General features: G+C 44.8%; 1 protein-coding gene across 2 annotated transcripts in view; it reads left to right on the forward strand.

Annotated features, from left to right (window-relative positions):
- Positions 1 to 23,293, forward strand: part of SMYD1 (SET and MYND domain containing 1) — a 44,171-nt gene that overhangs the window by 7,178 nt on the left and 13,700 nt on the right. Inside the window, exons 2-6 of one of the 2 annotated variants that reach the window (XM_017536661.2) lie at positions 11,477 to 11,653; positions 14,047 to 14,260; positions 17,225 to 17,355; positions 19,786 to 19,824; positions 22,845 to 23,034. In XM_017536661.2, coding sequence (XP_017392150.1) covers positions 11,477 to 11,653; positions 14,047 to 14,260; positions 17,225 to 17,355; positions 19,786 to 19,824; positions 22,845 to 23,034 — 751 coding nt within the window. The remainder of the gene's footprint in view (positions 1 to 11,476; positions 11,654 to 14,046; positions 14,261 to 17,224; positions 17,356 to 19,785; positions 19,825 to 22,844; positions 23,035 to 23,293) is intronic. The other variant, XM_017536663.2, reaches the window with a different exon arrangement.

A 23,293-nucleotide genomic window follows, 5' to 3' on the forward strand; every position in this document is an offset into this window, starting at 1 on the left:
CCACCATGCCCAGCTAATGTTTTGTATTTTTAGTAGAGACGGGGTTTCACCATGTTGACCAGGATGCTCTCGATCTCTTGACCTCGTGATCCACCTGCCTCGGCCTCCCGAAGTGCTGGGATTACAGGCTTGAGCCACCGCGCCTGGCTGAGAAGATAAATGATTTTAGTCTTGCAAGTGCTTCATGCTTTCAGCAGGGAGATTGGATCCCTATCTTTTCTCTGGTTGGTCCTGGAAGGACTCTTCTAGACTCCCAAAGTAGAATCTCCATCCTTTTCAAACTCTGAGATCAATCACCTAGATCACCCAATTGATCCGAAGACTAAAATCCATCGAAGACAATTTACTGTAAGAGAATAAAGTTGCATTTTCACCATCACCATCATTACCATAACAATTATTACCTTCAAACAATATCCATACCTCATAGATATGTGGCCAAAATGCAGTGGGTTCAGAATCAAGCAGATGAAGGCATTTGAAGCATGGTATAGTAAGGTAAAGTTGGCGAATCTCTTCTCCTAACAGACATCTACAAATAATGAACTGTCATTTGGAAAGAAAAGAGCATTCTGAACTTTTTTTTTTTTTCACTGAAGGATTAGAACCATGTGCCTTAAACAGAAGTTACAGAGTCATTTCAGGTCAAAACAGGAAGAAAAACAGCCCTAAGACTCAGAGCTCAATTGCCCAATGTATAAAACAGGTCTGTCAGTGCTGTCTGGAGATGGAAAGGGCTATTTTCAAGGCCGTTATTCATTTCCTGGTGAAGATGTGGCAAGGATGCCATACAAGGAGAGTGGGCAACAGAAGGGGACTTCAGTCATATGACTCTGAAGCTCTCTTTCAGCCTGAGTCTATGGGTTACGTGATTTCTTCAACGCATGCAAAGGGCTTCAGTGCAGCAAGAGAGGAATGCTAGGCTAGGTGAGGAAGGGAGCTTATTCTGATGATTATTTTATTTTAGCATCAAATACAAGAAATGGCACAGGAATGGTGCTTGTGGGCAATGCCAGAAGCCAAAGTGGTATTCAGTTATTGCTTTTTAACAGTCGCAGAATTTAGATTTCATCTAGTTTGTCTTGAATTTAGGATTTCTCTAGCCTGGGATTCCTAACCTGGATCCATGGATCCTTAACTAGGGAAATACCTGTAACTGAAGAATCAAAGTGTGTGTGGAGGTACATACATGCTTCTTATTTCTGGGGAGAGCATGCATAGCTTTCATCACTTTCAAATGGTTCTTAACACAGAAGAAGGCCAAGAACCACTGAATTTATTCAGTTCCCTGTTACAGATGGGGAAACTGAGGCTTAGAGAGGTCATGGCCTTCCCCAGGTCACACAGGGATGACTCAGCAGGACTGAGTCTCCTGCATCTTGTCTAAGCATCACTTCTCACTGCCCTAGCAGCCTCACAAGTGGGTTTCACAGCATTGTTTACTTAATTTCCTTTTGTTCTTGTCCATTCAATTAACAATATTTCTTTTTAATAAAAGGAAGAGCATCCATCCTTCAATTTTAGAAGGATCAAAAGCTGGTTCTGGCCTGTGGGTTAGATCTAGAAACTAGTAGGTAAGAAACAGGAGTATACATGTGATTAAAAAGGAAAAAAAGTGGTAATAAAATAATGCATTAGTTCCTTTTGTTGTTTTTTGAGGCAGAGTCTCACCCAGGCCTGAGTACAGTGGCACGATCTCAGTTCCCTGTAACCTTGGCCTTTTGAGCTCAAACAATCCTCCTGCCTCAGCTTCCCAAAGTGTAAGTTCCTTTTGCTGCTGTGACAAACTACTGTAACTTCAACGGCTGAAAACAACACAAATTTATTATCGCATAGTTCTGGAGGTTAGAAGTCTAAAACAGGCTGACACTTCTGATTTTTGCTATCTCCATCTTCTTGAGGCTGCCCACATTCCTTGGCTCATGGTCCCCTTCCTACATCTTTAAAGCCAGCAGTGTAACATCTTGTCCCGCTCTGACCTCCTGCCTCCTCTTATAAGGACTTGCAATTATGTTAGGCCCACACTGGTAATTCAGGAAACTGTCCTTGTCTCAAGGTCTTTAACTTAACCACACATGCGAAGTCCCTTTGCCATGTAATGTAACCTATTTACAGGTTCTGAGGATTAAGACATTGACAATTTGGGGGGTGGGCTATTATTTAGTGTACACCAACCAATAAGAATTTTCTAATTTCCAATTCATCACAAAATATGTTAAGAAGGAGCAAGGACAGTTAGTGGATTTTTTTTAAAGCTCTTTAAATAAAATATCTAAATTATTCTGGTTGTGTGTGTGTGTGTGTGTGTGTGTGTGTGTGTGTGTATCGGGAAAAAGATAGTGGGGAAAAGTTGAGTATTTGTAAAGAAATTACTGTCAACCAGGCTTTTTTGGAAAATGGAACCAGTTATGAGCTTTGTTAGGTGCAGCAGAGCCGGTGGAGTTTAACCAGTGTAATACTGTGTGAGCCTGTGGGAATGGCAGGACTAGCCCTGGCAGACACACAAACACAAATGTGGCCTTTAATCTGATAACAGCTGGTGGTTGGTTATTGGGGGGTAAATGATGCTATAAATGGAAATAATTTAATAAAAGGATTAGAGAAATTCCAGAACAATTAGTTCAGAAAATGAGTAAATGTTAAAAGTATTCAAGTGACAGCCTTAAATGTTTGCATTGGATGTTGAGAATAACCGCAGTCGATTTAGAATTCTGCCCTTAATTTGGCACTTTTAGCTCCTGAGGCAAGACATATTGACATGCTACACAACCTGTTGTGAGCTGTATTGCTAAATATTGCTCAATAATTCCTAAATTCAAAGGTCTGAAAATAATTGCCTTCTAAAGATGGATTAGATCAAATGGCAGGTTGTCATTTGATATAATGACATATAAAGATAGCATCATATAATGATGCTATCTTTACCCACTTGCATCCGAGGATGTGTTCTAAACATGAATTGAGGGGTCGTATAAATGTACACAGCTCTTCATGGGGTGTGTGAGCTGTGGCAGAGAAAATCTTGAGAGTTGGTGTTTTAACAAAAAAGGGATGTTAAAAATAAATTGGCAATCCCCAGGTTTGATCCAAGAAAACAGTACCTTCTAACTGTTTTTTTCTTTTTTTGAGACAGAGTCTCACTCAGTTGTTCAGGCTGGAGTGTCGTGGTACAATCATGGCACATTGCAGCCTCTACCTGCTGGGCTCAAGCCATCCTCCCACCTCAGCTCTAGAGTAGCTGAGACTACAGGTGTCTGCCACGATGGCTGGCTCTTTTTTTATTTTTGTTTTTTGTAGAGACAGTGGTCTCACTATTTTGCCAAGGCTGGTTTCAAACTTCTGGGCTCAAGTGGTCCTCCTGCCTCGGCCTCCCACAGTTCTGGGATTACAGGTGTGAGCCACTGCACTTGGCCCCCATTGACTTCTCTTATGTCAAGGTATTTAATAATCAGTGCAAACATGAATCTCATGATCTCATCCAACAGCTACTTTTGTTTCCTATATGCACACACCCACATGGACACATTTGCTTCACATCAGTGCCTCTTTCTGGAAGACCCCCACTTTCTCTGAGTACAAACTCAACCCATCTCTTGAGATCAGAACAATGTCTTCTCATCTCCTAGGTAAACTGCCTTTCGAGATTGCTTTCCCTATCTCAGTTGAAGTAGTCTCTCTTCCTTGAATCTTACAGCAAGTTACCACGGGTGTGGACTGTAGGCCTTGCCTTGTTTATACATGTTTATGTCCCAGCCCAGCCTGGGGACTGCTTGAAGGCAAGGTTGGTGTCCCCTTTATCTTTCAGGCCCTCTTTTACCTAGCTCAATATACATAAGAGATGCTCAATACATACTGGCAGAAAGAAGCAGGGAGGGAGGGAAAGAGGGAAAGAAGAAAAGAAGGAATGAGAAAAAGATTTAAAATATTGTGAAGTTATCTGGGTACTTGAGGGATGTGATTTTCTTTAAGACACCTATCCCCAGGTTGCGTGCCGTGGCTCACACCTGTAATCCCTGCATTTTGGGAAACCGAGGCAGGCAGATTGATGAGCCCAGGAGTTTGAGACCAGCCTGGGCAACACAATGAGGCCCCGTCTCTACAAAGAAATAAAAGTAAGCTGACCGTGGTGGTGTGTGCCTGTAGTCCCAGCTACTTGGGAGGCTAAAGCGGGAGGGTCGCTTGAGCTCAGGAGTTCGAGGCTGCAATGAGCTGTGATTACACTATTGCATTCCAGCCTGGAGGACAGAGAAAGACCCTATCTTTTAAAAAGAAAAAAAAAAAGACACTTTCCTCTAATTTTTGAGGAGAGAACTTCTGGTAGGCTAGGAATTTGTAAGCAGCCCTGAAAGACAGAACTGTTGAACTGTTGGTACAGTCTTCTCTGGCTGAGGTTTTGGAGGGCTCGTCCACCATGCAGGCACCTTGTCTTTGCATTTATCTGTCCATGAGCAACTATTTCCATACAAGGAGTTGAGCAGCAGCTGCCCTTCCAGCCCTCTTCACTCTGACAGATCACAGAGTCCAGCAGGGCTGCAGAGCAGAGTGAGAGGGGACCAGCTGCTGGAGCTGGGCACATTCAAGGCTGCAGGCCAAGCAGGTGGGCTTTGTAGCTGCATCCGCCCACTGTGCTGGGAGCAGCGTCCAGCGTCAGGGATATGAGAGTAATATCCATGTGAGGATAATGATCATGGCTACTTTAAAGGGTTGCTGTGAAGATTTTTTTAAAAAAAGAATCAATAAAAACATCTCTTTGAAATGGCGAAGTGCTGTGTAAATGGCAGCTGATAGCTTCTTGTGTGAGTAGAAATATGAGACTGGGAGAAGTGAGATTTGCTGAAGATCACTCAGCTAAGCCTGCCTGGGACAAATGCTTTTTCTCCTGGAATCCAAAAAGTCCTGGCTTCAGGACTTCATGTCATTTGGACACTCTCTTGCACTGGGGGCAGTAAGGGAGGTAGGGATGGGCATTTCTGTCAGGGGAGTGCCCTTGTCCCCATGTGATGTTCTCCTGTAGCCGGGCTGTCTTCCTCTCCAGCAGCTGCCTAAAATGAGCTCGGTGATCAACCTGGCCCAGCTGTCTCTGAGGGACAGGCAGGATGAGTGGCCCGGGCTGATGTCCGCTGAGCACTTACCCAGTGCCTGGCTCTGTGCTGACCACCTTACACATGTGATTTCTTTTAACCCTAAAATCACTGTGAGAGCGGTGAGATTTCAGAACTTCTTTGTCATTTCCTTCTTGCCTGAATTTCTAAAAATAGTAAGTATAATTCATTAAAAGTAACGGCCCAGTAGTCTAAAAGATAGCAAGATCTAGGCGTTGCTATTCCCGTTTCCATATAAGGAAATAAAAGTTTGGAGAAGTTAGGGGACTTGCTCAAAGTCACACAATCAGTAGATATTGGAGTCAGGAGTAGAACCCAGCTCTGAGCAACGCTAGGTTTGACCTTCCATAATACCCAACCCCATGCCAATGAGGGGAGATGGGAATTCTGTTCCCATATAAAAAAATTCTGTCTAGATTTGAAAAAAAGCCAAAAATTTTCCCTTTCCTGTCTACTTGACACATCTCAGCGTATCCCACCAGAAGCAGCAGGATTTGGGTTTTCTCTCATCTCGACATTCTTGGTACTCAAAGTTGAAGCATCAGTATTGCCTCGGAGCGTGTTAGAAATGCAGAATCCCAGCCCCCACCTCACATGCAAAATCAGAAGCTGAGTTCTAATAAAATTGCTGTTGATGTGTGTGCACCCTGAAATTCCAGAAGCCCGACTGCATCCTTCTTCTCCCCAGCTCCAGCCTTGCGGCTAAATCCTACCAGAAGCTGAGGGCATCGAGAGAAGGTCAGCTTTATCTCAAAGGAGACCTAAATTTAAGTAAGATAACTCAATGCTTCCTGGCTTTCATCGACTTTTAAAACCTGGCTTTAGGCTCTAGCAAAATTATGGAATGGGATAAAAACGGATTTGTGATCCTGGAGGAACTATTTGGTGGTTCACATTTGGAACCCATCCAAGTTCAGTACGGGAAAAAAAATCATTGATCACATTTTCTTTTTATGAAAAGCATTTGAAGTTTATTACAGCAAAAAATCTCATGAGATAACATTAATTCTTTGATAGCAAAGAATCTCATGAGATAGCATGAATTGATCCAAGGCCTGATAAAATGATTATGTAAGTGTAAGGTTCTCCCTGTCACCCAATCTGAGATACAGTCTGCTTTGCAGCTCTTTAAGGCTCTGTCTCCAGCCTTCTCCTGGTCACAGTGGTTATTAGTGACTTTGAGAACATGAGGGTCATGCCACGCGAATTTATTCTTGGGGACATAATATAGCTACAGTTAATAGCAGATAGATTATCTTATAATCAGGTCTTATTAGAACTGTATTAAGTTACTTCATGGGAGCTTGGAGGCAAATGCCAGGCCAGATGTATTCTTTCCCTTGGAGCCATGCTAGGAAAACTTGCCCTAATAAAATTCACAGGCAGTGTGGACTAAGTAAGGACAGGGCTGTGCATGGGGTCCATCCCTGATGTCAGCAATAAGGTCATTGAGTAAAGGGGTCTTTGCACAAAATTTAAAAACAAGAATAAAAGTCAATCTATTTTTTGCTATCACCATCCTCAGCAATTCTAAACAACATCAAGGTTAAAATACTTCTCACCCCCAAATCTGTGTGGGTCTAAGTTCTGAAAAACTGCTGTTGGGTAAACCTATTTTAGCACATTTTAAAATCACCTATCTTTTAATAAACACTGTATTCTTCCTGGAAGTTAATTCTGAGGACCTTCGGTTATATAGTCAGCCATGAGGACTCACCTACATGTGTTCATTGCCAGAGTAAGAGCTTAAGCTTCAGAGTTATTCCCAGTTCCGTTGGCCACAGTCTATGTCTCCAATCCTTGTGATACCACATATTCCCACATTTTAAGTAGATTAGAAATAAGCAGTGATTGTAAAGATGAAGATTCAAAAGTTCTGTTATTCTAGATGTTCACCTAGGTGATTACCTGAAATTTTTATTTGTGTTTGAAATTTAAAACAATGAAACAGAGAACTGTGAAGTATAATGTTTTTGTTTGGTAGGCATACATGTTAGTGTGTACATGAAATCTTAATGTGTGAATATATGTGTATGAACAAAAAGATGAGGATATTGTACCAGGCTATTCTGAAAAGTCAATTTGGGTGTAAAATATTTGAGCAGCTTCAATGTGGGGTTGCTTTCTGATGGGCGACCTTGGAACAGACAGGCATGGAGTTACAAGTGGCAGGTTACAAGGAACAGACAGCATGATTGTGTTTGCATCCAACTGTTTCCTCTCCAGACCATCTCTTGCCTCTCCTCCCTTTCTCTGCTGCCTTGGATTTGTATTCCTGGTCTAAGCCCTGATATCCCAGAAATGGGCATCTGCTCCTCCATCCTCATTCTAAGACATACTCTGAAATTTGCAGATGACTCAGAGATTAGCTTACCAATATAAAAGATGACAGAATAAAATTCAAAATGACCTTGACATTTTGGAATGCTACACTGAAAGTCATCAGGTAGGGCTAAAGGTGAAGACTCCACTTCAAGTTAAAAAAATTCAGTGTCACAAAGGAGCTTTTGGGCTGATGGATACGTTCATTATCTCTCTTTTTCTTTTTTTGTGAGATGGAGTCTCGTTCTGTCATCCAGGCTAGAGTGCAGTGGTGCAATCTTGGCTCACTGCAACCTCCGCCTCCCTGGTTTAAGTGATTCTCCTGTCTCAGCCTCCCAAGTTGCTGGGACTATAGGCATGTGCCACCATGCCTGGCTAATTTTTGTATTTTTAGTAGAGACAGGGTTGTCCAGGCTGGTCTTGTACTCCTGACCTCAGGTGATTCACCTTCTTCAGCCTCCCAAAGTGCTGGAATTATAGGAGTGAGCCACCATGCCTGGCTTGGATATGTTCATTATTTTGATTGTGATGATTATTTTCTGGGTAGATGTATATGTCAGAACCTATCAAAGTGTTTTTTTTTTTTTTAAACACTTGTTGTATGTCAATCATACCTTCATAAAAATGTCTAGAAAAGGCAGTTCTGCATGGACAGAGTGGAAACTCTACTTGACTGCAACACCTTTGAGAAAGCATGGGAGGTTCTATATTTGTAATTTGAGCTTAAATTTTTTTTTTTTTTTCAGACAGAGTCTCACTCTGTCACGCAGGCTGGAGTGCTGTGGTACATTCTTGGCTCACTGCAACCTCTGCTTCCCGGGTTCAAGCATTTCTCCTGTTTCAGACTCCCTAGTAGCTGGGATTATGGGTGTGTGCCACCATGCCCAGATAATTTCTATATTTTTAGTAGAGACAGGGTTTCACCGTGTTGGCCAGGCTGGTCTCAAACTCCTAACCTCAGGTTATCTGCCCATCTCAGGTTCCCACAGTGCTGGAATTACAGGTATGAGCCACTGCACCTGGCCATTTGACCCTACATTAATGCGAGTTTTTCACTAAAGAAACTAATGGAAACACAATGTGGAGATCCACAAGTGTACATAGTGTCACAGCTGAATAGTACACTCTGTTCTGGGCACCATAATTGTGAAGTGTTGACACCCAAGGTCTCACCTGTGTTTGGCCAGGAGACAAGATTTGGAGCCTCCTTGGAATCCAATTTACTTGGATTTTTTCAGCAGGCCAGTTCCTGCTAATGGACTGCAAATTCCTGCCAGAAAATGCAATCCTGACCTGAGACAGATGTGAGAAATTCATATCTCTCTATCTCCAGGGGTTTAGAGAGTTCACTAAGTGGCCAGGGTTCCATGTGGGCCCCGTGTGCTCTATTCTGCTGGGGCACTTATGACAAATGACCTTCTCAGGAATGGGTGCACCCTCTGTGGCCTAGTTATGATGGGCTGCATAGTTCTAAGTATGCTAGTGTAATTCTACTCTTCCTCACTCACTAGACAAGCTTAAGGGAAGGCAAATGTAAGAGTAAGGAAGCTGTTACTATGAGGATAACCTTGAATCGGCTCTAAATTAGAAATAAGCCCTAACCTTTCATGTCCTCGAGTACTTTATGATTTTTTTTTTCCTTCATCATTCAACTTGAGGTTGGTTAACAAATTACTTGCAATGCATGTCCTAGCAGATGGGGACACAGCAATGTGTTGAGTTGGCCAGCCAGAGGCTGAAAACTGCCTGGACTTTAGGAAGCCCAGGATGTAGCATACAGCAGTAGCCCCTACAATGCCCTCAGCTGGCTGTGCACCTGTCTATCCCCTTCTTGAAGCCACAGTGGGATCTGTGCTAGGGGATCACGCTCAAGGCCCAGGCCTTGACCCCCTGGCACTGGCCAGCAGTTGTTGCTTGATTTCTCAGCTAAACTCACTTTCCTTTGGCTACAGGGATCTCTGTAGGCATATCAGAGGCCCCCAGAAAGGTGTGAGAATTCTAGAAACCACGTACAAGGAATTGTTTAAGGATCTGGGAGTATTTAACTTGGAGAAAGAAAATGAATGGGAAGCAAGGCAGTGGTCTTCAAATTCTCAAAGAACTGACCTGACCAGGCTTGTTCCATTGAGCAAGGACCCAGAAGGCTAAATTAGGGGACAGGAACAGGTTTTCTGGGGAGGCAAATTCAAGTTTAACACAAAGAGGAAGTCTGCAAATTAGGACTGGCCAACAATGAACTGACTGTTCTTAGAAACAGTGAGCTCCTTTTCACTGTGGGAATTAGAATATTCATGGCCAGGGATGGACACAAAGGATTTCTGTGCTTGAATGTTCTGTGGAAATTTCTCCCTCCAGGCTCTAGAATTCTGTGACTCTAAAAGCTCCTGTGTTCTTATACTTTTTTTTTTTTTTTTAGTGTAAATACATACATGTTTATTGTAAAAAATTTGAATATTTCAGAAAAGTGAGAGAAAAAGTCACCTATGTTACCACTGTTCAATTAATGATTACTGTTTTTTTGAGACAGAGTTTTGCTCTGTTGCCAGGCTGGAGTGCAGTGGTGCGATTTCGGCTTACTGTGACCTCCACCTCCCAGGTTCAAGCGATTCTCCTGCCTCAGCCTCCTGAGTAGCTGGTGTTCTTATACTTTTGAGGTCCCTGTTTAGACTGTGGACTCCGACTTGAGTTTACCCATCCACTCCCTCCCAGGGAGCTCAGCGCTTCCCTGCACATCACTGAACTGGTTTTTATCATTTCTTTGCTTCAGTGGTTGGGATTTCTCTTCCCCACATTGCAGGAGCAAGAGGTTGAGGCCCAGAGATTCTGTGCATCATACCAGATTTCCCTCACTCTGGGTGTCAGGCTATGTCCTGAAATATATTTCCTACGAAGCCTATGCCCTTTTCTGTTTGAACGATGGGTTTAACTTGGGGGACATGTGGCTCTCTAATGGGAACACTAAGAGGCTGGAAGCACGGGGTTGGGATTCTCACCTTCCCACATCTCTCCGCCTCACCCGTTGAATGGGCATGCGTTATTCCTCCTCATCACTTCCACCCTCTCTCTAAGCTGGGAGAATATGTCATTGACAGTGAAACCAGTAACTTTGTCATTCTTACTGTTGCAAAACACACAGAACTGTGACATATATCATATAGTGTGTAGATATTCTTTTGCATATGATACTATAATGCTCTTGTCCCATCATATTGTAGATTATTATGATTTGTTGTCTCTGGGGAGGGGGACACTACATTTCAACAAGGAGAAGGACATGTCACCAAAATGTCCCCTCCAACACAATGCCAGTGACCTTTGACTCTGGGCGAGGAAACCATAAAGAATTCAAGTGTCTTCTCCAGTGTGTCTAGGACCCCACTGCTTCCGTGTCATCATGTTCACCACACTGCATGATAACTGTGCGTTCAATTGTTTCTCTGGTAATTTGTGGTATTGCCAGTGCCTAACACACTTAGGTCATGAATTTACCCTTCCTGACTTGCATTGATGGGCTTATATGCAGAGGGTAAGAGTGTCCTCCACATGGGGGTCACTTAAAAGTATTTGCTAGGCCCGGCACGGTGACTCACGCCTGTAATCCCAGCACTTTGGGAGGCCGAGGCAGGTGGATCACTTATCAGGAGTTAGAGACCAGCCTGGCCAACGTGCTGAAACGCTGTCTCTACTAAAAATACAAAAATTAGCTGGGCATGGTGGCGCATACCTGTAATCCAAGCTACTCAGGAGGCTGAGGCAGGAGAATAGCTTGAACCCAGAAGGTGGAGTTTGCAGTGAACGGAGATCGCACCATTGCACTCCAGCGTGGGCAAGAAGAGCGAAACTCTGTCTCAAAAAAAAATTGCTAAAGGAAGGGTTATAGCTGGGAAGGGCCTTTGGAAGCCCAAACTCCTCATTTTGGAAGGTGGAAATCTGAGATTTAGAAAGACAAGGACCAGCCAGCTCAACCAGTACCGGAACTGAGTTCTCCCCTTGGCTGCGTGGTACTGTTTCCACTGTGACCCCAATCACGTGTCTTCTCTCTCCATTTCCAGCCTGGTTAATTTTGTGTGCCACACCTGCTTCAAGAGGCAGGAGAAGCTCCATCGCTGTGGGCAGTGCAAGTTTGCCCATTACTGTGACCGCACCTGCCAGAAGGATGCTTGGCTGAACCACAAGAATGAGTGTTCAGCCATCAAGAGATACGGGAAGGTGCCCAATGAGAACATCAGGTGAGAGCTGGGCCCCATGATGGTGCTTCAGATTCCCAAATGTCAGGCTGGAATGGTGGCAGCAACTGTATTCCCAGAGCTAAGGAAACCAAGCTGAGTGCAAGTCAGGAAAGAGCCTCAAAGACTGGATATGGCCACTTCTGTTCCCTCCTTTAAGGCCTAAGAAGGAGAACTGGCTGTTGGGAACAGTGATTCCAAACTGCGGCCACTGGCTGAAACTGGCTTGCAGACTCCTTCTGTAGGACTCCCCAAAGTTTAGTTTATTTATGTATTTTGGATCCAGGGCCTTGCTCTGTTGCCCAGGTTGGAGGGCAGGGGCCCTGATCACAGCTCAGTGCAGCCTCAACCTCCCAGGCTCAAGTGATCTTCCCACCTCAGACTCTCAACTAGCTGGGACCACAGGCGCATACCACCATACCTGGCTAATTTTTATATTTTTTGTAGAGATGGGGTTTTGTTGTGTTGCCCAGGGTAGCCTTGAACTCCTGAGCTCAAGCGATCCACCCATCTGAGCTTCCCAAAGTGCTGGGATTACAGCTATGAGGCATCATGCCTGGCCAAGGGCCAAGTATTTTAAAATTGATCCACCAATGTTTAAAAATTGGGAAATTTTACATTTTGAAATCAGAATTTCTGGCTTCTCTTAAAAAACAAAACAAAACAAAACTGAAGATCTGGCAAAATCGGCTAGAGCTGAGTAGTATCTGCCCCCTTTAAAAAATACAGAGCTTTCCAAGTCACAGCAGCACCACTCTCCCTGCGGTCATACACGTTACACAGACAGCGCATTTGAGTTTGCAACTAATAGCCTTTCCTGGTGGCCATCGTCAGAAATCTCAAGGCCAATAGCTCCAGCCCAAGGGATTCCTTTGAACTGTATACTTCAAAATGGTTAAAATGGTACAAAAAGAGGCGGGGGACAGAAGGGACCCTTGAGGTGATGGCACTGTTTAGTATCTTGAATGTACAGGTGGATACATGAAGCTACATGGGTGATAACATTGTATATAATTAAATACACATACACATTTATGAGTGTAAGTAAAATGGAAGAAATCTGAATAAAAGAGGTGGGTTATCAATGTCAATTCTGGCTGTGATATTAGTTTTCCAAAATGTTACCATTGGAGAGAACTGGGCAAAATGTACTAGGGATCTCTTCGGATTGTTTTCCAACTGCCTGTGAATTTGCAATTCTCTCAATTAGAATTTCAACTAAAAAAAAAAACAACGAGGAGAGGGCCTATGCTTTGCCAACCAAGTCTCTCCTCAGGGATGGGATCTGTCCTGGACCACCATCCCCTCCCCAGGTGCCTGAAAAGTGTGCATGCAGTGGGTGGCAGGGACATTCAAGTGTTCCTGGGTCATAGGCTTCATCATGGGCAGCCTAATAGTTAACAAAGAGGCCTCCGGGATGAAGTACACCCCTCTGTCTCATACTCAAGTCCCTGTGTCTCTACAAGCCTCCTCCTGTCCCACCTGGCCTCCCCCACTTCCCCTAGAGCCCCTCTCCAGCCAGGCCAGGCCCCTCCCTGTTTCCTGCACGAGGCATGCCCGTGGCTACCAAGGCCTTTGCTCACACTGTTTCCCCACCTAGATTGCCTTCTCCACTTTCTCACTACCCAGTCATCAAGAATACCAATACGTTTACACATAATGCAGACACCTATTACCTCACTTTGTCTTCTGAATACCTCTGGAGGTTAGCATAGCAGGGAATATTTTTCCTATTTTACTGGCCACCAGATAGGTTCAGAGAGGTCAGGTGACTTGCTCAGGCTCACACAGTAAGGAGTGGAAACAGGTTATTAGACTCCTGATTCAGGGCTCATTGCTGTAGGCCATACTGTTAAGAGTGACCCAGGCTGCCGCACCTCTCTGTCCCCAGAACCCCTGGGACTTGGCTCCTGCCCACACCTTCACCTTCATCTGGTCTCCATTTCTTGCTCCCTGTGCTTCAGCCACCTCTGCCTTCTTGCTGTTTCTCCATCACGCCAAGCTCATTCCTTCTTCAGGGCCTTTGTGCTCACTGCCCTCTCCTGAAGTGCTCCTTCTCCAGTGTCACAGAGCCAGTTCCTCCGCCCCTTCCAATTTCAGCTCAAATGTGCCTCCTCTGTGACACTTCCCTGGATGATGTTAGCTTCCCCACCCTGTCTGTCTGTCAAGCCACCCTGTATTATTTTTTCTGCCCAGCACTTTCTATGGAAAATGTTCTTGTTTACTTACCTGTCCCCCGCTATATGAAGCATCATGATAGAACAAATTCCATCCATCTAGTTTAAAACTGTATCTTGGGCTCAGCATTGTGCCTGGCATGCATGAGACACCCAGTCAATGTGTGTTGAATGAACGAACGCGGCTGTAGTGGCCCCCTGATGCTGCCCTTCCCACAGGCTGGCCGCGCGCATCATGTGGCGGGTGGAGAGAGAGGGCACCGGGCTGACGGAGGGCTGCCTGGTCTCCGTGGACGACTTGCAGAACCACGTGGAGCACTTTGGGGAGGAGGAGCAGAAGGAGCTGCGGGTGGACGTGGACACGTTCTTGCAGTACTGGCCGCCCCAGAGCCAGCAGTTCAGCATGCAGTACATCTCCCACATCTTCGGAGTGGTAGGCCCTCCACGTTCCTCCTCCACCCTCCCTGTCTCTCTCCTCTTTCCTTCCCTCCTCCCCCTTGGGGAGGGTGGGGCTTCTCAGGAGTGAACTACGAGACAGAAACCCTGCCTGCCCTGGACCCTGGGTCCATTATTTCCATAATGGCCTCATCTAGCCCAGGCAGCCAGAGGCTCTGGAGAAACTGCCGTCTATTTACCACATGTAGCAGAGACACCTACCACCCCTTCCATTTCTGAGCCCAGGGACAGGCCTCTAAACAACACAACTAATACAATCTAGAGATTCTAGATTATGATTCCTTAAAAAGGAGGGGCCATAGTGACAGCTGGGATCGTCCAACTAAGAAGTTTCCAGAAGCTGCCAGGCCAGAGTTGGGAGTGGAGGCCAAGACGACTGAAGAAGGACAGGAGCTTGAAATGAAGAGCCCTCATCCTGGACTCTGTCTTCTGGCCTTGTTTACTATGAGGTCATTCCTGCTCTATCTGAATTGGCATCCTACATACAAATGTTACTTATTTATCCAACTCTGGATGGTAGATTTGGATGGTAATTTATCTTCTTACTTGTCTGCACTTTTTACATTTTTTCCTCTCCACATTGAAAATAAAGATCCCCAATCACTATCCCTCCCTGCCCACCAGTTACTTTGGAAACCTTTTTGCAGGTCTACCAGGCAGGACTGATGGGGAGCCTGGAGCAGTGGGGGGTGTGAGCTAGACAGGGGAGTCAGGGCTTTGGGGTGGGAGCAGCAAAGGTGAGGCCATAAGAGTCCTGGAGGTGGGGGCGAGAGCTGGGTGGATGAGAGTTTGTGGGGATGGATGTCTTCCATCTGGCAGGTCAGGCCCTTTATGTGGTGAAGGTGAGCAGGCTGAGGCGGAGGACAAACATCACACTGACATCTCCCGAGTCCTCACCATGTTGGGGGGCAAGGGGAGAGACATTGATTGATTCTAGGGATTTGGCTCACACATTGGTGGAGGCTTGGTAAGTCCAAAATCTCCAAGGTAGGCCAGCAGGTTGGAGGTCCAGGAAGAGTTGCAGTTTAAGTCTAGAGGCATTCTGCTGGCAGAACTCCTCCTTGCTCAGGGGAGATCAGTGTTTATTCTATTGAAGTCTTCAACTGATTAGATGAAGCTCAACCACATCCTAGCAGGCACTCTGCTTTACTCAAACTCCACCAATTTAAATGTGAATCTCATCCAAAAACACCTTGACAGAAGCATGCATTATGGTGTTTGACCAATATCTGGGCACCATTGCCCAGCCATGTTGGCATACAAAATTAACCACCACAGTTTCCCATATATTATTTCACCCAATCTTTACAACACAAGGTAAGGTCTATGCTTTCAGCATTTCCATTTTATAGAACAGAAAACCTTAGGCCCAGAGGGGTTACATGACCTCCAAAAGCCACATGGTTAGCTTGTGCTAACTATGGTCTAGAAGCAGTCTGTATTGTCTGGAGCCAGAGCTTCTACCTTCTTCTTCTTCTTTTTTTTTTTTTTGAGATGAGCGTCTTACTCTGTCACCCAGGCTGGAGTGCCGTGGTGCAATCATGGCTCATTGCAACCTCCACCTCCCTGGCTCAAGTGATTCTTCCACTTCCTGAGTAGCTGGGACCACAGGCACACACCACCATGCCTGGTTAATTTTTATATTTTTTGTAGAGACAGAGTTTCACCATGCTGCCGAGACTGATCTTGAACTCCTGAGCTCAAGTGATCTACTCACCTTGGCCTTCCAAAGTGCTGGGGATTACAGGTGTGAGCTACCACGCCCAGCCTAAGTTTTTGCTTTTAACTATTACGTTCTACAGCCTTGCGGTGAATTGGTGTGTAGAGAAATCTTGGGCATCACTAATAGGTCTGGGGACTAGGGCTACAGATCATATAATTACCAAAGGTTAGAGCTGAAAAGATCCTTGGAGCTCATCTAGTCCAATTTATTCAACCTATAGAAGGGAAAACCAGGGCTCAGAGAAGAAAGAGATTTGCCCCAAGTAGTACAGCTTGTTAGTGGTACTCACAGACTTAACATCATGAACTTGCTAAATGTCTGATGAGAATAAATGGAGAGAGTGGCATTCCTCCATATCTATGATAAATATCCATGTGAGGACATAAATGTATACTGTATTTCTGTTATGTATAACATTATTCTTAGATGTATTTACAGATGAAGTGGAAATTTGCATGCAGTTACTAATGTATTCTAGGTTATATTTATCCTTATACATTTTTCATGCTGTGAGAGCAGATATTTGGAGTCTGTTTCTGTAAAGAACAATTTATTTTTAAGGAAAAGAAAATCACTTGGATCCCGCATCAGTAGTAACCAACTTGATTTGTCTTGAATCTCAGAGATAAGTGTTAAATATGGCACTCACCAGATTTAAAATTGTGAGCAGGGAATATAAAACTATTCACCAGATACAAAATAATAAAAAAAGATGTCAATTTTCTTTTATGAACAGCTACAGGCATTTAAACTGAGTAGGCAGAGGAAACAGGGGAAAGAAAAGCTCACACATGCACACGCAGACGCACACATATACATGGGTGCACACACATACACACACACACACACACACACACACACACACACACACATATCAGAGTACAGAGAGAAAAACCAAGCCAGAAACTGAGGAATACTCATGTAAGACCCAGATACAGAAAAAAGAAAACATTTCCATCTTTGACTGTTTTAGAATACAGCCACAAAAACTTTTAAGATAGGGTTGCATTTTTTCAGATATGGGACTGTGCCATGGCACTAATCTTGTGGGTCATTTGGAGTCACACAGAGAACAGGGACTAGTTGTTCTGTTTCTAGTCTCCCGAAGCATCCCCAGGGTAATACTGGGTCTTCTGTTTTTCAAAACTCCTTTCGACAGCTAGGATTGTGTTCTGTCCATGTCTATTGACTGACTCTTTCATCTTTTTCCCTGGGTAGATTAACTGCAACGGTTTTACTCTCAGCGATCAGAGAGGCCTGCAGGCCGTGGGCGTGGGCATCTTCCCCAACCTGGGCCTGGTGAACCATGACTGTTGGCCCAACTGTACTGTCATATTTAACAATGGCAAGTGAGTATGTCTTTATCTGGGGGTATTTGTGATGGGAATGGGGAGGCCTATGGTGTTTTCTCCACTTAACTTAAGCCAAAGTCAACCTGCTAATCCTGAACTAGCGTAGATTTTAAATGTTTAGCACACAGAAATCTCATTCCAGAATAACTGTGAATGAGAGAAAGGCATCGTGGAGGAGGATATCAAAGAATTCAACCTGGGTCATTTCTGAGTGTGCATGTTTTTTGGGGCTGCTTGGATGTGTTAGATAAACCTTTACTATTTTAAAACTTGAAGCCTTGGATTATCTGTCTAGAGGTCATTTAGCCAAGGTCTTAGCAGGAATCAGGAGGCACACTCAAAGGGGTTTACCCAAATAGAATTGAATGAAGGGACAATTTACAGAAGTGTGGGTAGGGTTTAAGATACTGTAGGGGAATGAGGCCTGAGCAATATTAATTGCTTTTGCTCTTAGGAATGAGCTCTTGTGACAGCTCTTATGACAAGGGGCAGGGCCTGGTGGCTCATGTTTGTAATCCCAGCACTTTGGGAGGCTGAGGGGGGTGGATCACTTGAGGTCAGAAGTTCAAGATCAGCCTGGGCAATATAGTGTTACCCCCATATCTATAAAAAATAAATAAATACAAAAATAAATTAGCCAGGCATGGTGGTGCATGCCTGTAGTCCCAGCTACTTATGAGGATGAGGCAAGAGGATCACTTGATCCCTGGAGGCTGAGGCTACAGTGAACTATGATCATGCCACTGCACTCCAGCCTGGGTGACAAAGCAAGACGTTATCTCTGAAACAAAACAAAACAAAACAACAACAAAAATAAACTAACAAGGAATGGTGCGGTGCCCAGGGACTAACAACACATGAAACCATCACCACCTCTAGGCTTGGAAGGGCAGGTGAAGGAAGCACTGCTTCTGCAGCTGGTGAGAGCTGGAGCCATGCTAGGGGGACCCACAGTAGCTCAGCTGTGGCTTATAACTGTGTCTAGAGAAACCAGCCAGCTGGCACCATATTTTGGCAAAGAGGAAGCCAATGGATTAGATAGTCCAACCCCTCATTTCCTCCACCTTCTGCTCTCCTACCATTGGCCAAACCCCAACCAGAAGCCAAAGCGCAAAGAAACCTGGGTGATGCAACCCTCAGAGGTCAGCCCCTTTTCCGAGAAGGCACAGATGAGGGGGAAAATAAGGGCAAATGATGGATTTGGGGGCGGGGCACAAATGGAGAAAAATCAGCAGATGGGACGAGCCCCTGTTTGTCCGCAGCTCAGGCTGGGGAGATGTAGAGGAATGAGGTCTGAGCAATATTAATTGCTTTTGCTCTTAGAGATGAGCTCTTATGACAGATACAAGCTGACTTTGAACCATCATCGACAATGAGCAAATTCCCCCAAAAAACTTCCTAGAAGCCAGATAATGGTGTCTGGTTCTCAGCTAAGAACTGGGTCTAAGCTTCAATAAGCCAAGTACTCTGATTTCCCTTTTTCTTCCTATTTCTGAAACCAGGCTCTCAAGCAACTGAGAAAGTCACTCAAGATGGGAAAGTTTATTTTGGACTCAGACGATAATCTTTTCTCAGCATATGTGTTTCTTTTCTGAAGCCTTTTGGGGTCATTGGCCTGGACCGCATGGAATCCTCCCTAGAGGGGCTGTTGACTGAGCTTGACCTGGTTGTCAGAGAGGATCAAATTCAGCCACATATGGGCCTGGGCTTTCTAGATGGCCCTTTTCTAAGTGGTGGTGACCCAAGGCTCCTCTTGTCATTGGGTGTAACAACCACAGGAACCTAGCAACTCTTTCTTCTATGTCTGCTCTGGCTTCTTTGCATTTACTAATTTCTAGCAGCCACATTTTATCCAGGCTTGTTGGCTTTTGTGCAAGAGAAGGTGACTTTGCATTTCCTGTCTAGCTGCCTGCCATAGTGGAAAGAACCCTAGACATGGGGTTAAGGGCCCAATTTGAACCCCAACAATTTTTGCATACTATCTATGTGACCTAACCAGGCTCCGTGTGCAGTTCAAACTCTTCCCAAAACAGACATCCAAAGAGACCATGTTTATTCATCTGGGACACTTAATAGAATGATAATAACAACATCATGTATGTTTTTTCAGCACTGTTTTTAAGTGCATTGTCTCATGACAGTGTCATTACAGGTGGGAACACTGAAACACAGGGAAGGGAAGGAACTTGTTCAGGTCAGGGCTGACTACCTTTGAACCCAGACCTCTTGTTCCAAAGTCAGCGCACTTTACACTATACCAGGCTATGTCTCGTCCAGTGAGTCCAGCTAGAAGGGGCTGGGATAAAGGTTGTTGTGATGGCCAGAGCTTTGGTAGTATAACCCAGAATGCTAGGCACCCTTGCACTGGATCACATCTGATCAGCCAATGATAATGATTTCCATACGGGTGTCTGTTTTGTCTTTCAGTCATGAGGCAGTGAAATCCATGTTTCATACCCAGATGAGGTGGGTCAGTGCTTTCAAGCATCCCTGCTCCTCTGACCCATTTCCCTCATGTGCCTGGTTTGCTGGGGCTGCCCATTCCTGAGACTCCTTGGCTGCCATCTGTCCACAATGTCCTTCTGCATCCCAGTGTCTCGTCTTTGCTGAATGGTGTACTTGTAATGCATTTAAATTAATCATTTTTCTTACCTATGTAACACCTGCCTTGCTTTGCTTTATTTTTCCTCCTTTCTTCCTCCCTTTCACTCCTCACTTCCTCTGCTCTTCCAACCTTGAAGCATGAACCCTTGTAGTCCACATTGTCTCAGCAAAAGCCTATCTTGTCTCCCTAAACCCTTCTTACCATGAAATGGGGACTGTGACTGACCTACCAAAGGACTGTCTGTTTATAAGCTCCAACCTCTCACCCAGACTGGGCTCCAAAAATGGCATCTATAACTGACATTTTAAATAAATGTTTATTCATAGTATCCTGCTTACTGCTTCTGACCAATTATGAATTAGCGGTTTAGGTTAAATTTTACTTCTGTCTTTTCTTAATGACAACCAAATGGCCCCAGATGGGTCTTTTTCTCAGGGTGAGGTTACCAACCCTTGAAATGGTCTTTGGATTAAGAACAAAATGCTGTGTGGGAGTTTGGGCTTTGGGAATGCTGGGGTAGAAGTGGCCAGTGCACTTGAGTCTGTGTTGATGTGCACTGCACGTGACTTTGGTTGATTCACGTCATCTCTTGGGCTTGGGTTCCACATCTGAAGAGAAAGGTCAAGAGGAGAGTGCTCTAGGGACCTTCCTAGTTCTAAGTCTCTGTAGTGCTGGGCTCTGTCTCTAGTCTCCATGAGAAATAATTAAATAGGCTGCCTACTTGTGGCTCAATTAGCTGAACTATAGAATTGCAAATTGTTGGAGGTAGAAGGGGTCTGCGGTCCAGAGTGGGGATGAAGCTTGTCCAAGGAAGCTGGTTGGAGGGAGAGCCAGGGCTAAAACCCTCATCTCCTGCCTCCTGCAGCGCTTATTTCAGGCTGGTCACCATTCCCCTCTTCCAATCTCCAGTTTCAAGTAAGGTAAAATGAGTAATACATATATGCATTTTTTCATATTTAAGTGACATTAATTTAATTTGGTTTTGAAAAATGTCTAATACCATTGAAATAATCGGAGACACCCTGAGACAGTGCAAAAATTGGCACAATCATGTTGGGAAGAAAAATTACTGGAAATTCCAGCCCAATTGGCCACTGATTCACTGTTGAATTAGGATATGTCACTATGGTGAGCTGCCTCTGTAAAAGGGACTCTTGGGGGAGGAATTTGTTACTTACCCACCAGGGTTAAACACCAGAGATCCACACTCTATCCTGGCCCAGGAGTTGCTCACATAGAATTATTTAGGACATTAGTAGAGTCCTAAAAAGCAAGAGCTTTGATGCATCTTAATTCCCATGCACTGAAGACCCAGGAGGTAGCCCGAAAACAACCAGGCAAGGCTACTATGATGAGGGTATGAAGTTCTAATCCTGGCTCTGTCCCCAGAGTATTGTGGGACCTATCCTTCTTGTGTCACTATCCTCATTTGTGGAATGAGTGCCCCCTGAAGCTCAGACATATTAGGATTCTAAGCAGAACTGTGAACAGAATCACCTGGACTTCCTCTCCCACTGGCTTTTCATCACTTCAGTAACTGCTGCTGCTGAAAACTGGGGCAAGGAACAAAGGAAAGGAGGGACAAATGGTGAGCAGGGACTTCAGGAGTTATTTCTATACATATTATCACATTAATAGGCATATCAGTGTATCTTCCTTTGGGAGAAGGATTTTGATCTGTCAGTGGTCACCTCAGATGCCTGAACATGCATGTCACTACGATTCAGCAGTTGCTCCCTTGATTGTCATCTCAGAGTACAAGGAAGGGGCTGTCTTTGACTGGGACTCTTCTTGAGTGCTGGAGTCTTGCCCTTGATTTTGGATGGTGTCTAACTGAGCCTTTCTGGGAGGTAAAATAAATGACCACGTATCTCTGTGCAGGCACTCTCCTTGGCTCTCTGCATCTTGCCACTTGCTGTCTGGATGATGGTTTCCCATCAGCAGGGGAGCCCCAGGACTCTGGGGAGATATAGGAGCATGGTTTAGGACCCAACTTGTAGGGTCCACCACTTGTTTTCTGTAGCTGTCTGGCCTTGTGATGGAGGATGCCTGGCTGAGAGGTCCACAGGCTGACCTCCACCTGTTTGGCTCGGCTGGATGTCCGTTCTGCAGTGGGTTTTTACCTTCATAATCTTCAAAAAGGAAACCTATCACATTAGGCAAGGTGGGTAGTGCTGTAAGTAACTGAGGGTCAGAGCTAGGCTAGAAGGGAACTGAAATGCCATCTGCTCTTGCTAACCACCTTCAACCAATAAGCCGCACGTCCCATTAAACACAAAAGTGAACAATGCAGTAAGCTAACATAGCCAACCTTTGTTTATTTGCTTTCAACGATCTCTGTGGGTTAAGTCTCCTTATGTAATCTGGCCTAAACCACTGGACGAAGGTTAAGTGGTAACGTCAAGTTAGACACAGAATGGGCTATGTAACCCAATGGGTAACCGAATGTGTATGTTTCTGAGAGAGTAGTCCCCAAACTAACTAGAAAAGATTTTCAGGTTTCTCTTGTTTGGAGCTTTTGCCCTATTATTTCTCCTTTTCTTTGTTACAGATAATCAGTAGCTAAATGTAAAGGGAGACTTACAGGCATAGGCATTCTGCCTGGTTTTATGGCTGAGCCCAGCTCTCAGGAATCTATCTGAGCTGATTCCAGAGCAGTTAACTGAATGGAGTGGATTGGACTGTTCTAAGAAATAGAGTAGAATTATACAGAAAACCATCCTTTAGGTCACATTGCTTCTTTTGTGGGGGCAATGGGAGTTTTCTGAGTGCCAGTGAAAGCCATTGTCTTTGAGACCCAATTCCATGAAGCCTTGGAGAACACAGACCCCATTTCGGTAGACCTGGATTCAATTCACCTTTTCCTTTCACTCTGCTCCAGAATTGAGCTCCGGGCACTGGGCAAGATCTCGGAAGGAGAGGAGCTGACTGTGTCCTACATCGACTTCCTCAACGTCAGTGAAGAACGCAAGAAGCAGCTGAAGAAGCAGTATTACTTCGACTGCACGTGTGAACACTGTCAGAAAAAACTGAAAGATGACCTCTTCCTAGGGGTGAAAGACAACCCCAAGGTACACGCAGCCCTGCTGCTGGGGTGTTTGTGTCCATCTTCTCCAGGAGACAGTCACAGGTGGTTTCACAGCTAATCAGTGTGCCCTGCCCATGAGCTTCCTAGGGGGCAGCTGTCACCCTGGGGAGGTGGCAGAGGACGAGAGCAGAGCACTATATGGGCAGGTCCCAGCTAGGTCCTGGCACTGCTACTTATAGGTGTTTGAATTTGAGAAAGTCACCCAGTTTTCTCAACTGTAAAATAAGAATGATGGCCGGGCG

The sequence above is a fragment of the Cebus imitator genome, unplaced genomic scaffold, assembly GCF_001604975.1.
Source record: "Cebus imitator isolate Cc_AM_T3 unplaced genomic scaffold, Cebus_imitator-1.0 Scaffold99, whole genome shotgun sequence".
Lineage (NCBI taxonomy): Eukaryota > Metazoa > Chordata > Mammalia > Primates > Cebidae > Cebus > Cebus imitator.